The sequence below is a fragment of the Chelonia mydas genome, chromosome 6 (genome assembly GCF_015237465.2).
Source record: "Chelonia mydas isolate rCheMyd1 chromosome 6, rCheMyd1.pri.v2, whole genome shotgun sequence".
Lineage (NCBI taxonomy): Eukaryota > Metazoa > Chordata > Testudines > Cheloniidae > Chelonia > Chelonia mydas.
The window spans coordinates 28,928,692-28,946,288 of record NC_051246.2 but is presented as its reverse complement, the minus strand read 5'-3'; the positions used below and the strand labels follow the sequence as shown (position 1 = coordinate 28,946,288).

Genomic DNA, 17,597 nt, shown 5'->3' with positions numbered 1-17,597 from the left:
CATTTGCTCCCCCCCCCCCCCCGTCTAGGGGACTCATTCCTCTAGGTCACACTGCAGTCACTCACAGAGAAGGTGCAGCGAGGTAAATCTAGCCATGTATCAATCAGAGGCCAGGCTAACCTCCTTGTTCCAATAAGAACAATAACTTAGGTGCACCATTTCTTATTGGAACCCTCCGTGAAGTCCTGCCTGAAATACTCCTTGATGTAAAGCCACCCCCTTTGTTGATTTTAGCTCCCTGAAGCCAACCCTGTAAGCCGTGTCCTCAGTCGCCCCTCCCTGCATCAGAGCAACGGCAAACAATCGTGCATCTGAGTTGAGAGTGCTGTCCAGAGCGGTCAAAATGGAGCACTCTGGGATAGCTCCCGGAGGCCAATACTGTCGAATTGTGTCCACAGTACCCCAAATTCGAGCCGGCAAGGCCGATTTAAGCGCTAATCCACTTGTCAGGGGTGGAGTAAGGAAATCGATTTTAAGAGCCCTTTAAGTCGAAATAAAGGGCTTCATTGTGTGGACGGGTGCAGGTTTACATCGATTTAATGCTGCTAAATTCGACCTAAAGTCCTAGTGTAGACCAGGGCTGATTTTTCCCAGCCATAGGTGGGGATAATGTTATACACCCCCATTAACTTTGTAAAATGCTTTGAGATCTTTGACAAAAGGCACTACATAAATATGAAGTACAGTGTTATCATGATATAGTAAATGATGACTGGTTCTGAGCCCAATACCAGTAAAATACTAGCAGATGAATACGGAAGAATTAGAGATTATGACATAGGGCCCAATTATCTCATGTACACAAATGCACAGTGAACTCAGAAATAACTCCATTGATATCTCTGGGTTTATACTAGTGTAATACTTATGGAAGTGAGAATGGACTGAAGTCCATAGTGTTGAAAACGGATCATCATATTTTCTGTCCTGAATGCAATGCTTTAACTAGTTACTGCTCAAATGGGGGGCAAAAATCACAATTTGTCTTATTACACATCTATCATAAGACCCATTATGGCAGCTTTTTCCTTAAGTAGCCAACCACAGAGTGAAAGGTACATCCTACCTTAGTTTCCCTTTCTTCAGTCAACCAACTTGCCCATCCTTTCCACAGACCAGACCAGCAGCCATCTCATGTGTCCAGGAATGGAATGCTGTCCCTCTCAGAGTTCAATAAAATCCCAATTTCCAGGAATCATTTATTACTTTAAGTGCAGCCATTCGCAGATCCCACCAAGTGAAACAGCTCACAAACCCCAAAGTAAAACAAGATAAAAGACAGCAATTCACCAGCTCTGCCATCCCTATCTTGGGATCTCCACTCTCCAAGTCACGTACCTAGAAGGTCACAATCCCTGTTCCACGATTCCTGTGTGTGTCCCTATTCCAGAGTCTACGCCGCACTGGCCTTTTCGATTTTCTTGCAACTCTTCTGCCATAATCCTCATCTCTGGTCTTCTCCGAGTGGGCTCCCCACAGCCTTGTGCTCTCCATGCCTGTGACTGCCGAGTTCCTGCAGAATCACCCTCTTCTCTTGGGTTTGCCCTGCCCTGGATCTTTCCTTTTACCTAAAGACTGCCATATGAGTCTTCGGCCCGGTAGGGTTTCCCCTGCTCCAGTCAGTCCTGTCCCACCAACTCTCTACAGTTCTTCCTCTGCACCAGGTCATCCCCTCCCCACTCCTGTTCTCTGAGGGGGCTCATGCAGCTCACTTCAGGGAACCCTCACCATCTCGCTGCCGCTTGCTTCTTCTTTCTCCTTCTCTTAACTACTTCCTGGCTTTTTATCAGTGCTCATGTCCTGCCAGAACACTCTGGGACGCTATTATGGCACTTTCTGGGGGAGCTGGAATGGTATCTTATGGCATTTCCAGTCCTTTTGGCACTGGCATTCCAGCACTTCTCAAGCACAGCACTCACCCTCTGTTTTTTATAGATGCTGCTAGGTCTTGTCTATCTGATCCTGCTGGGAGGCAGCTACTGTAGTTAGGTACAGGAGAATTGGACTTGTTCCCTTTTAAAGGGACCAGTCACCCTATGACAGCACACCTACACTTATTCTTGAAGAAGTTTGGCAATATTGTGACAACAAATGAATTGCCTCCCTGAGAATTAGAATCTAGGCCTTGAATATGGATCTACAAGCTCAAGACAACAGGTGCTTAGAGTGTGGTGGAGATATTGCCCTGAGCTTTGCATTTGTCTTTAGCCATCCCCTAGGCAAACGCAGGTAGCAGCTTTGATGGGCCCTGGAGAAAGCGGTATCTATTGAAGAGAAAGCCCCTGGGCAGATCCTCAGCTGGACCTGTTCCCTTTTAAAGGGACCAGTCACCTATGACAGCACACCTACACTTGTTTTTGAAGAAGCTTGGCAGTATTGTGACAACAAATGAATTATCCTCCTGTGAAGATTCATCTCCCATTGAAGTCAATGGGAGTCCTTCCATTGTTTTCAGTGGACTTTGGTTTAGGTCCTAAGAGAGGTTAAAGAAAGGTCAAACTCCAGGAAGAGAAGTGGTGCAGTCTTATCTGAAACAGTCTCAAATGGTTCAGACATGCTGCATCAGAAATTCTGGGTGTTCAGAATAGAGGGTCTGACTGCCCTCTCATCCTGAATTTGCACCTGTGTGGCTTCATTCATTTCTATAGGGTTATTCTGGATGTACACTGGTGTAAGGAAAAGAAGAAACGCATGAATAATGAATAAGCACGTACAGGAATTGAATGTTTTAAATTCCAGGTAACAGGGCAGAATTTTAACAAGTCACAAAAATACAGATTCAGCAAATGAGAATTAAGAAAAAATAGGAGAAAACACATACGCAGAGACATATTAATCCAATGAACATAAATGTACATACCATCCAAAATAATGTCCCTGTGGCCAGAGTTGCATATTGTTCAATTGTAGAAAGCACACTGAATATGAGGCAGATCAGCACTATAAGGAAACTGAAAAAAAAGATTGTAAACATTACTAAATATCTTATCCTATATTAGTAAAAAAACGGTTGAGGGGGAGGAAGGGCAGGCAAAATAAGCTAAATTTTAATTTAATTATTTCTTTTATTTCCTTTGTACCTACAGAAATAATTTCTTTTAAACATAATTGTAACAATTTGGAAGCCATTTTTCTTTTTGTGGAACTATTTATTTATTTATTTATTTTCAAACATGGAGTAAATTTGTTTTATTTAGTTGAAACTTGTCTGGGGAGGTTTTCTCCTTACAAGAATGCCACTGGTTAAGAAAAAAGAATGTTTGGACATTTTTATCATGAAGACCAGGAAATTCCATGTGGTAAGTCAAACCTCTTCAAACCCTAACCTGTTTTGGACACTGCACTTGTGTTATAGTCCTGTTTTTGGCATACCCTTTGCATTACTTAAAACTGATTTCCAGTGGGAGCCACAGGAATATTTCAATCTGTATTTTACGAGAGCTTTTGGTCTTTCAACAATTATTTTAAGAAACTCATTTTTTGAAAACTATTTATTCCATTTACATCTGTTTTGTATTTTTAAAATTGTGACATTTAAATATTGTCATAGGATTATATACATTCCTATCAGATTGTCGTTTTATACATTTTGCAAGTCATTTGGCATATATCTTTTGACATACAAGGAGTAAGGTTAGAATGACCCATCAGCCTTTTTTGGTGTATAGATCAAAACCTATAAGGTAATTTATTTATTTTATACAGGTTTACAGTGTCCCTTTTGACTATATTTGAATAAATAATTTTATTTTTAAAATCTTTAATTAATTAATTAGATTTCCCAGTGACTGACAAATATATATCTGATTCATGGAGGAAAGAAGTCACAAGCATAGCTCTGAATTCAAAGATTCCCTCTAGAATTTTATCAAGTTGTGGAAAAGAATTAATCTCTAATTCTAGTAATGGTTTTAGTTGACATCTAATGGGAGAGTTAATAGGGCAGTCAAATTTTCGTTTAAGTAAACCAAGTGGATGACACTAAACATCTTCAGCATTAGGTTAGAAGGGGTCAGAGTTGGAAAATGGGCATTCAGAGAACTGGGATTCTATTGTAAATTGTATGTCATTTTTGAATCCCAAAGAACTGATCAAATTACAAATGTTCCACGGCAGCTACAGTTTCATACTATCCATCTGCATATTTTCTGTTGCTCAACTAACTGCTAGGGCTTGTCTGCACAGGGGTGGGACGTAAATTCTAGTCTGCCCTAGAGTGTTGCACACTAACTGGCCTGGGTAGAGCCTGCTGGCAGGCACAAGAAGTTCCCTAGCATGCTTCAATGTAGCACTGTTATAGAAATTATAAATAAAGTAGATTTAGATTATATATAATCTGTTAAGAATACAAGGCAGTACAGTATTCAATGGTATGTGACGAGATCAGTGGCTCTATATTTATTTTAATTAATGTAAAATTTTAATTAGGTTAATTAGTACATAATAATGGCCCAGATGGTCCTCCACAAAACCAAGCACAGAGAAGACCATGACACACAAAAGGGAGGCAGCACCACAACCCCATCACCCTCATTCCCACCATTAGACCAAGTGGAAGCCTCTCCATGCATTTCAGGGTCCACTCTGGAGGTGAGAAAAAGTTGAGACTGCACAGATCAGGAATAAGGCGCTAAAACTGTGTGTGTGTTGGTGTGGGATGGGGGGTGACATGGGGGCTAGTTAGATGTAGGTTGCTGTTTGATCCCATGCAGAACCTCCAGATCAGATAACACAGCTTGGGGGAACTGATGCTGGGAAACAGAGGGGTAGCTTGGTCCAGGGAAGCCAGTCCACTGGAAAACAGACCTGATGTAAAACCATAGGGCCACTATCTAGATAGCCCTGGCTCTCACATAGCCTGGGAGACCCACCAAGTTTGTGGGGCAGATCCTATCACGTTTGCCATGGGGCTAAGCTGTGTGCATGCACACACTGATTAAACCCATCCAATGGGATAATATGAGGATGTTCCTTGGAGACTTCCTCCCACTTTTAGTAGGAAGAGATGGGCTTGGATCAATACATTTAGAGGAAGACGCTGGCTAAATATCTTAATCAAAAATAATCTCACTAGTCATCACAAGTAGATAAGTTATAAAATATTAAGTGTAAACAAATGAGGACTGGCAACATAAAACATATTTGAAATACTAGTAGTTATAGTATAAGCATTTCTAATTTATCTAGAGTACTATAAGACCCTCATTACAATAATATTTGAGCACCCCACACTCTTTAATATATTTATCCTCATGACACCCCTGAGAGGTAAGGCAGTGCTATTATCCCCATTTTACAGATGAGGAACCAAGACAGAGAGGCTAAAACTCAGATCCACAAAGACTGAGGTAGCCCAGGCTCCCTATACAATGAATGGAAGAGATGGGCACCTTAGAATGCCATCCACAAAAGCCAGCACACTAGGCAGGGAGCTACCTAAGCTAGCCAATGGAAGATGCCAATGAGAGGGGTATGTCCTAAACCCCTTCCCCTTATGGAAATAGGCACCTAAGTTAGGGCTGGAGGGAGGTGCCTATCTCTGCTGGCAATTCATGAATGGGAATCTGTCTCCTGGAGTCAAGCTGCTTAGACACTTAAGTTGGTTTTTGTGAGAGTGAGTTAGGCGTGTACCTCACTCCACAAAAAATGGCTGAGTGTGAAGAAGGAAGTAGTAGTGGTGGTTCTGGTGCCCACCTTTAACTTATAGTCCAGTGGGTAGAGCACTTACCTTGGATGTCCGAGAGCAAGCTTAAATCCCCCCACCCCCTTCTGCCTGATGGGGAGAAAGGATTTCTCCTGCCACCTCTCAGGCGTTATGGATACTATTATGAAACTCTTCTAAGGGCACGGGGAGGGATGTTTGTGTTTAGACTTTTCTTTCTTGTTTCACACGGATTAGGCTAATAAGCAGAGAAAAAGGAATTTGAACTTCTCTGTTTAAAAGAAAAAAAATCACAATTCAGATGTATGCAGAGAGCAGTTTGCATTTCATCACCATATATACCCAGTGTTCATTGCAGGTTTTAAGATATATATCAGACATGTAGTAATGGAGAACATATGGTTATGGATGAAATATAAATGCAAGTTCACCTAGGATTCTTGCAGAAGGCTTTTTATAAATTCCACACATCTTGCTCAACCTGTCTCATTCAAGTTTTTCTTTTCCCTCACTGCTGTTATTTATCTTCCTGCTGACATCACAATACCTTTGATATAACAGATTTATCTACTTCCTCCAAGCAACCCTAACCCTCTGGTTTTCCTTTTGGATTGTTCAAATTTGCAAATGAAATTCATGGTATTGAAAATGAAGGATTTACAGCACTGGTTTGAGCCAAATGGAATAAGGAATCATAAAAACTTTCCCATGTAGCTGTGTCAATATATATGAGAGAGACACATGTACACGGTGAGGAGCTGTACAGGCAAAGAGGTTAATACAGGGACCAGCTGCCAGTATTTTAAACAAAGGTCTCCCACAGAAGTGATGAAAATTTACCAGTTCAGGCAGAAAATCTGCTCACCTGTTGCTTGTCGTAACAATGGATGATAAAGAAAAACTAATGATATTTTACTTGTCCACCAAAAAAAAAAAGTTCTTTCCGATAGCTATATGTTTTGTTCCTCCTAACTAGAAATAACAGATGCACAGAGAAGATAGTTTGGCACCAGGATGCAGCTAATAGTTTGAAATCTGTACACACATTACCCAAGCAGCTGTTCACCCCATTTGTACTCTCTAGAGTCTCCCAGGGAAGACATGCCATGAGAAATAGCATAGTCACTAGCTCATACAAGTGGGTGCAGATACATATAAATATCTAATGGTGTCTTAGTAAAAAGCCTGACAAATGCTAAAGAGTTGCCTTCAAGAAAACTGAAGTTGAATGCAGTGTTGTACATGGCATATGCCTGCCAGCATCCATGACTGAGAATAACAAGAACGACAACCACTGGTTGACTCACCGGTTACAAGATTTACCCAAAAAGAAAAGGAGGACTTGTGGCATCTTAGAGACTAACAAATTTATTTGAGCATAAGCTTTCATGAGCTACAGCTCGCTTCATCGGATGCATTCAGTGGAAAATACAGTGGGGAGACTTATATACATAGAGAACATGAAACAATGGGTGTTACCATACACACTGTAACCAGAGTTACAGTCTCTACGTAAAAGAATTACTGGACACAAATCAGACGTTAGGAATTATAACATTCAAAAACCAGTTGGAGAACACTTCAATCTCTTTGGTCACTCGATTACAGACCTAAAAGTGGCAATACTTCAACAAAAAAACTTTGAAAACAGACTCCAACGAGAGTCTGCTGAATTGGAATTAATTTGCAAACTGGATACAATTAACTTAGGCTTGAATAGAGACTGGGAGTGGATGGGTCATTACACAAAGTAAACTATTTCCCCATTGTTTCATGTTCTCTATGTATATAAATCTCCCCACTGTATTTTCCACTGAATGCATCCGATGAAGTGAGCTATAGCTCACGAAAGCTTATGCTCAAATAAATTTGTTAGTCTCTAAGATGCCACAAGTCCTCCTTTTCTTTTTGCGAATACAGACTAACACGGCTGCTACTCTGAAACCTGTCATAACTGTAGTATCTGAATGAAGTGAGCTGTAGCTCACGAAAGCTTATGCTCAAATAAATTTGTTAGTCTCTAAGGTGCCACAAGTACTCCTTTTCTTTTTGCAAATACAGACTAACACGGCTGCTACTCTGAAACCTGTCAAGATTTACCCAGTTAATAAATTTGACCACCAGATGGCAGCACATCACTTTCCTCTTTCAGAAAAGGTTATTATTTGACTTTTTCCAAACAGCAATAAACACCAGCAAAATCTAGTCAATGAGAAATGGTGCAAATCTGCATCTATTACATACAGTCAGTGAAAAGAAAACTCCTATCCGATGAGAATTTTTTCCATACAGTAGTTCATGGTAGTCAGCAAGGAGTTAATTTTGGATTATGACTGAGCACACCCTAGCAAGAAAGGGTAGAAAATAGGTGTTGGTTCATATTGCTGTGAAGCAGAACACATCAGGGTTAAGGGCAGCTATGCATGAGAAATAATACTCCCTGTGGGTCATTGTCTCAATTAATTGCACAGCACAGAAGCACTTTTTCTGCATTTGCCTGATGTACCAGTTTCTCTCCAGGGTCAGCTCTAGGCATAGACTAAAGGGCCCAATCCAATGCCCATTGGAGTCTTTTGATTGACTTTAATGAGCTCTGTATCAGGGACTAGGATTTTACATCCAGGTGGCCATCCCAGGGGAACACTGTGGTCGGTCCCAACCATGGCAGTCCTGAATTACTCTGATGCCTGAAGAATCTTTGCTGATCTAAGTCTTCCTTTGTCATGGTACAGAACTGAGTACAAACCTTTTTGAACCAGGAAATGATACAAATAGAAGACTACATAGGTTACTGCTCGGGAGGGACCAGGGAGTGATGAGGAGGCATAAGGTTCTTATAGGTGCTTAGGCCATAAGTACACAGAAGTTTCACCCTTTTTCTCTTCATGCATATTGTATTAAATGCACTAGAGACATATTAATCAAACATGGAAGTTACAATTTTCCAGTGCCTAAAAGTCAAGGTGTTCAGACCGCACATCTACACTGCATCAGATTGTGCTTCCCAGCTCAGGTAGACAACCAGGCACTAGCTCTGTTCAAGCTACTATGCTAAAAATAGCAGTGTAGCCAGGGGTAGCAGTAGCTTGGGCTAGCTTCCCGAGTACATCCCATCCGGACCCCCTTTGTATGCCCTTGGGTAGCTAGCCTGAGCTGCCGCCAGTGCCACCCCCAGCTATATTGCTATTTTTAGCATGCTAGCTCAAGCAGAGCGAATATGAGTTTGTCTATCCAAGCTGGGAAGCTCTCTCCCAGCTGCAGTGCAGATGTACACAGAGTAACGGATGCAATCACCACTGTGACTCTTCTCCCCTTGCACTATTTCCAAAAAAGGAAAGAAAAGAAAACTGATCAGACCAAAATAGGGGGGTTCAGTTTGACATTTAAAAGAATGCCTAAGCGCCAATCTGTGTTAAAAACAACAGATGAACAGCTTGTTTAGGCACCCATGTTTAAAATGGGGCAGAGAGGGCATGTGTGCTTATTATGCATGAGATATCAGAATGCATATTGAATGGACATACAGAATGTACCAACTGCTTTGATGGGAATGCATTCACATTTCTATGGGATTACAGATGCAAAAATAAAATGCAAATGCATTATTTGTATATGGAAAACTGGATGCATGATTCACAATGAGCACGGTGCTAACAAAAATTCACACACCTGCACAGTATGAAAGTTTCAAATACTTATAAATTAAGTCCTTTGTGAAACAAAAGGCAAATTTCTTCAAACATATCAGAATTTGAGCTGGCTGGGAATTTGCCATTGGGATGATTAAAGAAGCAGAAGGAACCCTGTGAGTTATATCAGCAAAGAAAAAACTAAAAGTATCTTTATTTCAGATCTGGTGTAACACAGAGCTTCTCTTACATTCGGACAGCTCACACATGATCGAATGGAATGTTACCCAACTTCTCCCTGCACCCACAAAGAAAATTCACCACGGAGCTGAGAAGCAATAAAAGAAATTGCAGACTAAAGGATAATTTGATAGGAAAGATAAAGACTTCTGAAAATACAGGCTTCTCATGGCAATGCCTGCTCAACCACCAATTAAGTGGTGGTAGTGGGATACTAGAATATGCACTAATGGTCTACAATAACCAGCAAGAGCAAGTTCTAAGCCCTCCTCTTGAGTGGTGGCTTGAATTAATTTTGTGCTTTTTAAAACATGCTTTTCTAATGTTTAAAACTATTTTTTAAAAGGAGATTTAAAATGAAGGTGGTTTTAACTGTATAAAGAATGCTTTCCTTCTGATAATTGAGTCCTTTGAGACTCAAGGAAGAGTATCCCAAACACCATTTGAAGGGCTTTGATCTATGTAAAAGTTCTTTGTAAGTTACAAGGGGGGCTGGAAGATCCCACTATCCACCTGTATGCTATTTTATATTATTATTATTATTACCACCACCTACCTGTCATATATTGCTTTTTATCGCAGATCTCAAAGGAGGTCAGTAGCCTTATGCCCAATTTACAGACAGGGCAACTGAGGCACAAATAAATGTGACTTGCCCAAGTCACCCAGCAGGCTCAGTGGCAGAGTCATGACTAGAACCCAGGTCTCCCAAATCTCAGACCAGTGCTTTTCCACCAGGCCATACAATCTTGTTTCTGCATTTGTCTTGTGTAAATTATACAACCATGGCATTCAAGGAAGATTTTTTGATGCCTTCATGTGGGAGATTTATCTGGTACTTAGAGAACGGAGAGAGGTGCACAGAACTGGCATAAACAAGCACAAAATGCTGATTCAGAGTCCCAGGGCAGGTCTAGCTGAAGCAACACAAAACCCAAGTCATCTTGGCAGCATTACAAGGGCAGTGAAAGACAAACTGTTCTTAAACAAGAGGTTTTCTTTCAACACCAGGAACGTATGAGGTTAAAAATAAATAAATAAATAAATAAATAAATAAAAATTTAGTCATCACCTCAAGTTCCATATCTTAGGGATGGAAATAAATTTCTCTCAGGTTGGCATGGGAAGATACTTGTAAAGGTGCCACCTGTTTTTGAAGTGGCAAGAGCAAATGCTAATGCATTGGCAGGAAAATCCCTATATTGGCAATTCTGCTTTAAAACCTATGCCTATATGTAAAACTTGTACTGACATTCAGTCAAACCCTGCTCAGATAACAGTGCATTTCCAACTATCTAAAATTTTTATTTTTAAAATAAACATTAACAAGCACTTATTCTGCTTCCAGGAAGAGGAACTTTTGTAAGTTATTGCTATACAAAGCCCTGACCGAAATAACTACTGTATATTGGATATTTACACATGCATAAACGCTAATTTTGTGCAGGATCTCCCACCTGCAAGAGAGCTTGAGATGTACCTAGCTTTTCAGTTACATACTGCTTTCTCACAAACATACCCATGTAGCACCAGTCTCTTGTGCAAGCAGTGTCCTGAATGTCAGATGAAAGGATGCGATGTGCAACTTTAGAGAAAAAAAAAAACGAGGAGTACTTGTGGCACCTTAGAGACTAACAAATTTATTTGGGCATAAGCTTTTGTCGGCTAAAACCCACTTCATTGGATGCATGCAGTGGAAAATAAGTAGGAAAATATATATACACGGAGATTGTGAAAAAATGGATGTTGCCATACCAACTCTAATGAGACCAATCAATTAAGGTGGGCTATTATCAGTAGAAGAAAAAAAAAACCTGAAAAAAAATCTGAAACCTGCAACCTTAGAGAAAGTCATCTATGCTATCCAGGAATTTATCTGAGGGGAAACTTATTCCCCAGCTCTCCCTGTTAATACTAACACACAACTCCATTAATAAGGAAAGGGACTCCTACCATCACAGGTAGAATAGCAACTCAGTCCTGGCAGCAGCACATTGTACAATCACCGTCTAGTGCAGTGCAAAAAAATTAGAGGTTGAAGAAATCTCTTAGGTCATCGTGTCTATTGCCTTTCAAATGCAGGAAGGCTCACTGCTGAAGATAATGTTTTGCCACCATATCATTAACTACCATTATGCTGCCAAATGATCAACATCTGTATTTCAATGACAACTTTGGTCTGTGCCCTCTGATGACAGTCACACATTTTCTAAGTTCGCTAACAATTTCCATAACATGTTTAAGAAAATATTTTCAGGGTGTTTCTCACTCTCTCTCTCTCTCACACACACACACACACCCCTCCCTATTCTTTTAATGCATCATTTCAGTTAGAAATGAAGGGCCATATTCTCTGGCATGTTCTCTTTCCTGCGTGCCACTCAAAGAGCACAAAGGGAATGAAATCTATTCAGCTGAGGATTTCTCTGGTGTGGAGGAATCCCCTGCAGGCATAAAGCTGGCTTAACTAGCTCCTCCACCACCACCCCAACACAGCAAAACAAGGAGGGGAGTGGGCAGAGGATGCTTTGCTTTGGCAATCCCCAGATGTTGGTGAGCTCCTTGTAAACTGTATTAGCTACTAGGGTTTAGAGCAGCCTTCAAGCTGCTCTAAACTCTGATGGAGTTGTGGCCAGTATAAAACCAGACAGAGAACCTAGGCCATAATTTTATCAGGTAACAAACGTAAGAAAAATTTACAGGGACTAGAATTGTGGGCATGGCTCTACACAGACATTGTTTGCAAGAAAGTGTTCTTAATGAAAAGATACAAACAATAGGAAACAAAGATATAGTCAATCACAGTTTGGACGCAAGCCTGACGTTTATTTACATCTCAGCACACATGCTGTACATATGCAGATCAAAGGATTGTTTTAAGTCTAGTTTCTGTTCTGGAATACACAATATTATTAACAACTTTGCCCTATTGAGAGAGTTTGGGTAGGAGGGTAGGTCATTTGGCAGCATTGGATGCATTCAGAGCATAGCTGGGTGGAAAAACATCAGTGTTAATGAAAATTAGTATTCATGGGTTTTTTTTACTTGCTTCATTCTCCATTTAAATTTTTCATAAAAAGGGAAACACTTGCACACCATTTTTTGTCATGCAAATCAGTTTTTGCTTTGAGAATGTTGTACCTGAATTTCCTCTGATAATGAAGAGCAAATTTGTTCCATGAAAAAAAATGTCATTATCAGAGAAACATGTTTCCATATTCACTGCAAAAGTCATGCTTGCTAATAGATAAGACGAAAATAATGCCCTGAATCTAATTCTGTAATACTCCAGAAACATCACTTTCCATATGCAAATTCCTGCTACGTTTTGCACTTCTCCAATCCTTGGAGGAAAACTACTGAGTGATGCTTTGTAGGAAAATAAAATATCCACAAAGCCATTTGATCCTGTAATGAAAGTCTGCAATGTTTTCACAAAATAAGGGAAAGTCTTCGTTACGAATTTTTTCCTGCCTTTCTGTGACTGAAGTGTCAACATGACATTAACATAGCTCTTTGCATGCCAATTCCAAGTAGTTTATATTCTAAGGCTCTCACCCTGTAACAGCCTCTAAGAGATCACTGGATCCATACAAAGCTCCATTGAACTGGCTCTGCACAGCCACATCTGTCTGCTCACACAGAGCTCAGGGCTAATAAATACAAGGATTTATTCTTTGATCTAAAGGAGATACTCCAACAACATACATAACTACAGTGTTCACTTAATTAACTTTTTCCAATAGCTTTTTCCTGTGTATAGCATGCTGTCTGGATTTGTAACTGGATCTAATGTACAGTTCCACAAAGGTATCAAAATGTTCTCCTGACCTCCAGACAGACATAATTTATAGGTTACACCCCAGTTGAGCAATTCAGCAACATTTTTAAATAACTTGAATAAATGCATCCTGCCAAATTGTTTTTTCATAAATCAGTACTGAATGCCAGTTATTTATGGAGCATCCCTGGAACAACGTCCAAATGCTAACGGCTAGTGTTACAATGTAACGCAAATTACCACCACCTTTTCCAAGAAGCAGTTCATGGCCCATTTCAGACTTGCTAAATCACATTTTTGGTGATACAAAATACTACTTCCTTTAAAGGTAGAAGAAAAAAAATACTAGAGCCAGATTCCTCTGGGAGCAAGGAGGATATTCTTTACAGTAACAAAGTATAAATTCAGAAAACAAATTAATCATCTGGACTATGCCTTTGTCCTCAAAGTCAACTAACTTCTAATACTCAACTTCAAATAACTAATCCTAGGAAAGCCTCAATAGTGTTCTGAAGGGTAAACACATTTTTTTACATGCCCCACTCATAGGATCAATCTTCAAGTTTGGCCAAGCCATACTTAATGCAGGACCAGAGTGCTGGGGACAAAGATGTCACTTACACCATAAGCTGCTGGGGAGGGGGGGGGGAGAAGGGGGCATGTCTAAGAGTCCCTGGCACAAGTTAGAGCAGCTTCAGGACTACGTATCAGCTAGGGATTCCCAGTCAGAGGGACTACCCCTACACTGAAAGGAAGGCATACCCTTAAGTGCATTTCTGGATGGGGGCCAAAGCAGTCTTTGCAGGCTCAAGCTCTTTGACTGCTGCTTTATAACCACAATACTTAGTTTTTATATAGCACTTTACATGTTCAAAGTGCTATCAAAGTATTAACAAATGAATTCCTATAAATCCTGTGCCTTAATCTGTGCATGCAGCCAGTATCACAGGAAATGTTACAAGTAATAAACAAGGCCAAAGGGAAAATACCACCTAGCTCTGACAAGCCTTTGGCGCATGATCATAAGGATTGAGATGTTCTTCAACGTTCTGTCAAGAATCAGGCTGCTTTAGCAATTCTGCACACAAAGGACCTGATCCAAGGCCCCATCAATAAAAGTCCTTTAGATTTCATTGGGCTTTGGTTGAGACCTGGAAAGACTACTGCCATGCCAATGACAAAACCCACATCTACCTATCATTAAGGATAGAAGACATGTAAGGAAAGCATCTAATGACAAGCACATACAGCAATTTAAATAATAATTTGACAAAGGTTCTTGGGACAAATTCTTAGAAATTAAAAAGCTCAAATATAAAAAAAAATGAAGTTAGTGGTTTTGAGTACAAAAGGGGAACATCTCAGATACCCATTCTTTTCTGCATTGCTTCTTTTTCCTTTCCGGATATTTTTCAGTAAGTCTCCTCATCACAAGGATGAATGATAGCGTGAAATAAATATATTACTCTCTCACACACAGTCCCACATATATAAATATATTACACTCAAGAAACCTATGTTAAAAGATCATTAACACTGCTAAGTCAAGCACTCCGAAGTAAAGAAATGCTAAAATTAAGGTTGCCTGTGCAACTGTAATTTGACACCCTTGTGTACATGCATTAGGATACAGTCTTTAATTACATGATCACATGCTATTTTGTTCCATAGGACCCTGCCTCATTCAGTGTACATGATGGATGGATTTCAGTTAATGAGCAGCTATTCAATATTGTTTTCTCCTCATAGTTCGGTGTGACCCCCATGCTTTATTTACCAAACACTATTCAAACCCTGCTCTGAAACCAGAATAAATTAATTTTCTCATAGGCTTTTCTATAGTACTCATTACTATAGTACCTAAGGTTTTTTGGCAAACAATTTATTTATTTTCACAACACCCTTGTGAGATGAAGAAGTAGTATCTCTATTTTACGAACTGAGGCAGAGAGAAATTAAAGTCAAAAGTACCCAAAATGAGTGGGTACCGAATTTGAAATACCTAGGACCTGATTTTTCAGAGTTCTTAGCATCATACAGCACTTAATATGTTCAAAGCACGACTCACAATTATTTCAGCTGCATATTGAGTGCTCAGCACTTCTGCAAATCAGGTTCCAAGTGGTTTTCAGAAAATGAGAACACACTATTAGTAACCACCTGCAAAAAGTTTGGTTCAAGTGCCTTGCTCAACACCACACAGGAACTCTGTGATGGAGACAGGGACAGAATCCAGCTCTCCAAGGCGGCATTCAATTGTCTTAAGCATGAGACCATCCTTTCTCTTCCTACAATCTCCCGCCTCATTCACTATACACATTCCAACATCCGAACAAATGGAAGCAGGGGACCTATAGACAAGACTCTTTCACTACCCAACTTTAATTCACTCCCAGAGCAAGTCGATTCTGTATACTGAATGAGGCAGAGATCCTGTGGAGAAAATAGTATGTGAGCATGTAATTAAATACTATAATAACACATACACACAAGGAGGCAGAGAAAGTTGCACAGGCAATATTAACTCAGGCATTTCCTAACTTTTGAGTGTTTGTAATCTTAATATTATTTTATTGTCGTTTGTGTGTGAATATACAGATACACATATAATAGATACTGTATTTATAATTTCCTATATTTTTAAAAAAAGCAAATTGAAAAAAGAGACCTGCTATCATACTGACACTCACATATGTCAGCAGCAGGATTAGAACCTTTAGAGCCGCAGCACAGACTTTTGCTGCTTGGAGGTAATCAGCGCTGCAGGTCTTGAAGCCAAGCCTGTAGAGTTTGAGTGACAGCCTTATGCTCTGCACCACTGCACTGGAAGACCATGCAGGGGGACTACAGCTGAAACCCCACAAACGGGCTACACCTACTGACTTGATGGGATCAGCTGACTAGCAATAGATTGCCGATTGGTCACTTATCATAAAGCTTCCTATTCCTGCCACACCCCTTTTCTGAGCAACTAGTCACTAGGTCTGCTGCTGATCACACCCCTGAGACCAAATTCCTGCCTCCTCAGCTGGTTCCCACTCCCTCACCCTAACTCCAGTTATTGGCTCTGGCTTGACCCTTGGTGCAACTGACTCTGGTTTGATCCTTGGCATGACCCCGACCAGTAGCCTAACTCTACTCTGGGATCTGACCAAAACTTGATTCTCTCATATGGGAGTCTTTCCATTGATTTGAATGAGCTTTGGATCAGGCCTTATTTTCATAGTGATTTTGCTCAAACTTTACAGACCATGGTGGGCAAAGGAAATCCAAAATTCATAATATTATGAAACACAAATGGGCTCAAGCTGTCAAACAGATAACTAGTTTTTCTGTGTGTGAATGAAGCATAAGCGATAATGCATTAATGATACTTTCGGGTAGGTCTGCTCTGTATTTTCACAACAGCTTCTGATTAATGTGTTATAAAGTTGGAGGTGTCAGACTTTCAGGAAGTGTTATATCACATACCAGCAGCTCCCTTTGTTTTAACCAAGAACAACATTTGACTTGTGCTTTCTTGTGGTAGCAAATGAACTTGTTAACCCTTTCTGCCTGCTGGAGAAAAAGCCTCTCCAAAAAGTCTTCTAAATGTGTGTGTTAAATAAAATAAACCCTCATCTCTGCTGGGCTTCATACCTTCTCCCCCAAGTGCCATTCCCCCAAACCCTCACCATTGGATTCTGTTTGTCTGCAACTCACCGGTGGGCAAGTGTATGTAAAGCTTTCCGAGTCACCAGTCTGTCCAATATGCAGCTGTATAATGCAAATACTAGTGCTGTAGCCTCAAACTTTTGATGAAATCATGTTTTGCTAAACAGCTTTTTAGTAGTCAACAATTTTATTAAAGCAAAGTTTAACCTCTACTAAGGATACAGCTTTGATAGCTATGAAAGGGTGACACAAATTGGAAGTACATTGTACTGCTCAGATTAAATGCTGGCAGATTCCTATCACATTCATCAACATCCATGATTCATAAGGTATTTACATATACAGACTACGTTAGTTCATTAAAAATGCATGACAGCATCATTATTTAATCTCATATATCTTTGTGGTTTTAACGTCTTAAAGTTTCCATAAACTAACATTTAGTTTTCAGATTTTATTAGATAGTGGTATATAAAAAAGGTATTCTCAGTTTGCAGACAGTAAAAAAAGATTATACTGAATATCACAAGCTATAATAAAGTAGATCTCTAATTAAAAATACATTGCATTGCAAAGTGTACAGGAAAAATGGGATATTGTTTGCCTAACAAGTTATTTCATGCTCTACCCC

General features: G+C 40.0%; 1 protein-coding gene across 2 annotated transcripts in view; it reads right to left on the bottom strand.

Moving 5' to 3' along the window:
• Nucleotides 1-17,597, bottom strand: part of KCNQ1 (potassium voltage-gated channel subfamily Q member 1) — a 534,879-nt gene that overhangs the window by 443,706 nt on the left and 73,576 nt on the right. For both annotated transcript variants that reach the window (XM_007062959.4, XM_027825414.3), the window contains exon 2: nucleotides 2,861-2,951. In XM_007062959.4, coding sequence (XP_007063021.3) covers nucleotides 2,861-2,951 — 91 coding nt within the window. The remainder of the gene's footprint in view (nucleotides 1-2,860; nucleotides 2,952-17,597) is intronic.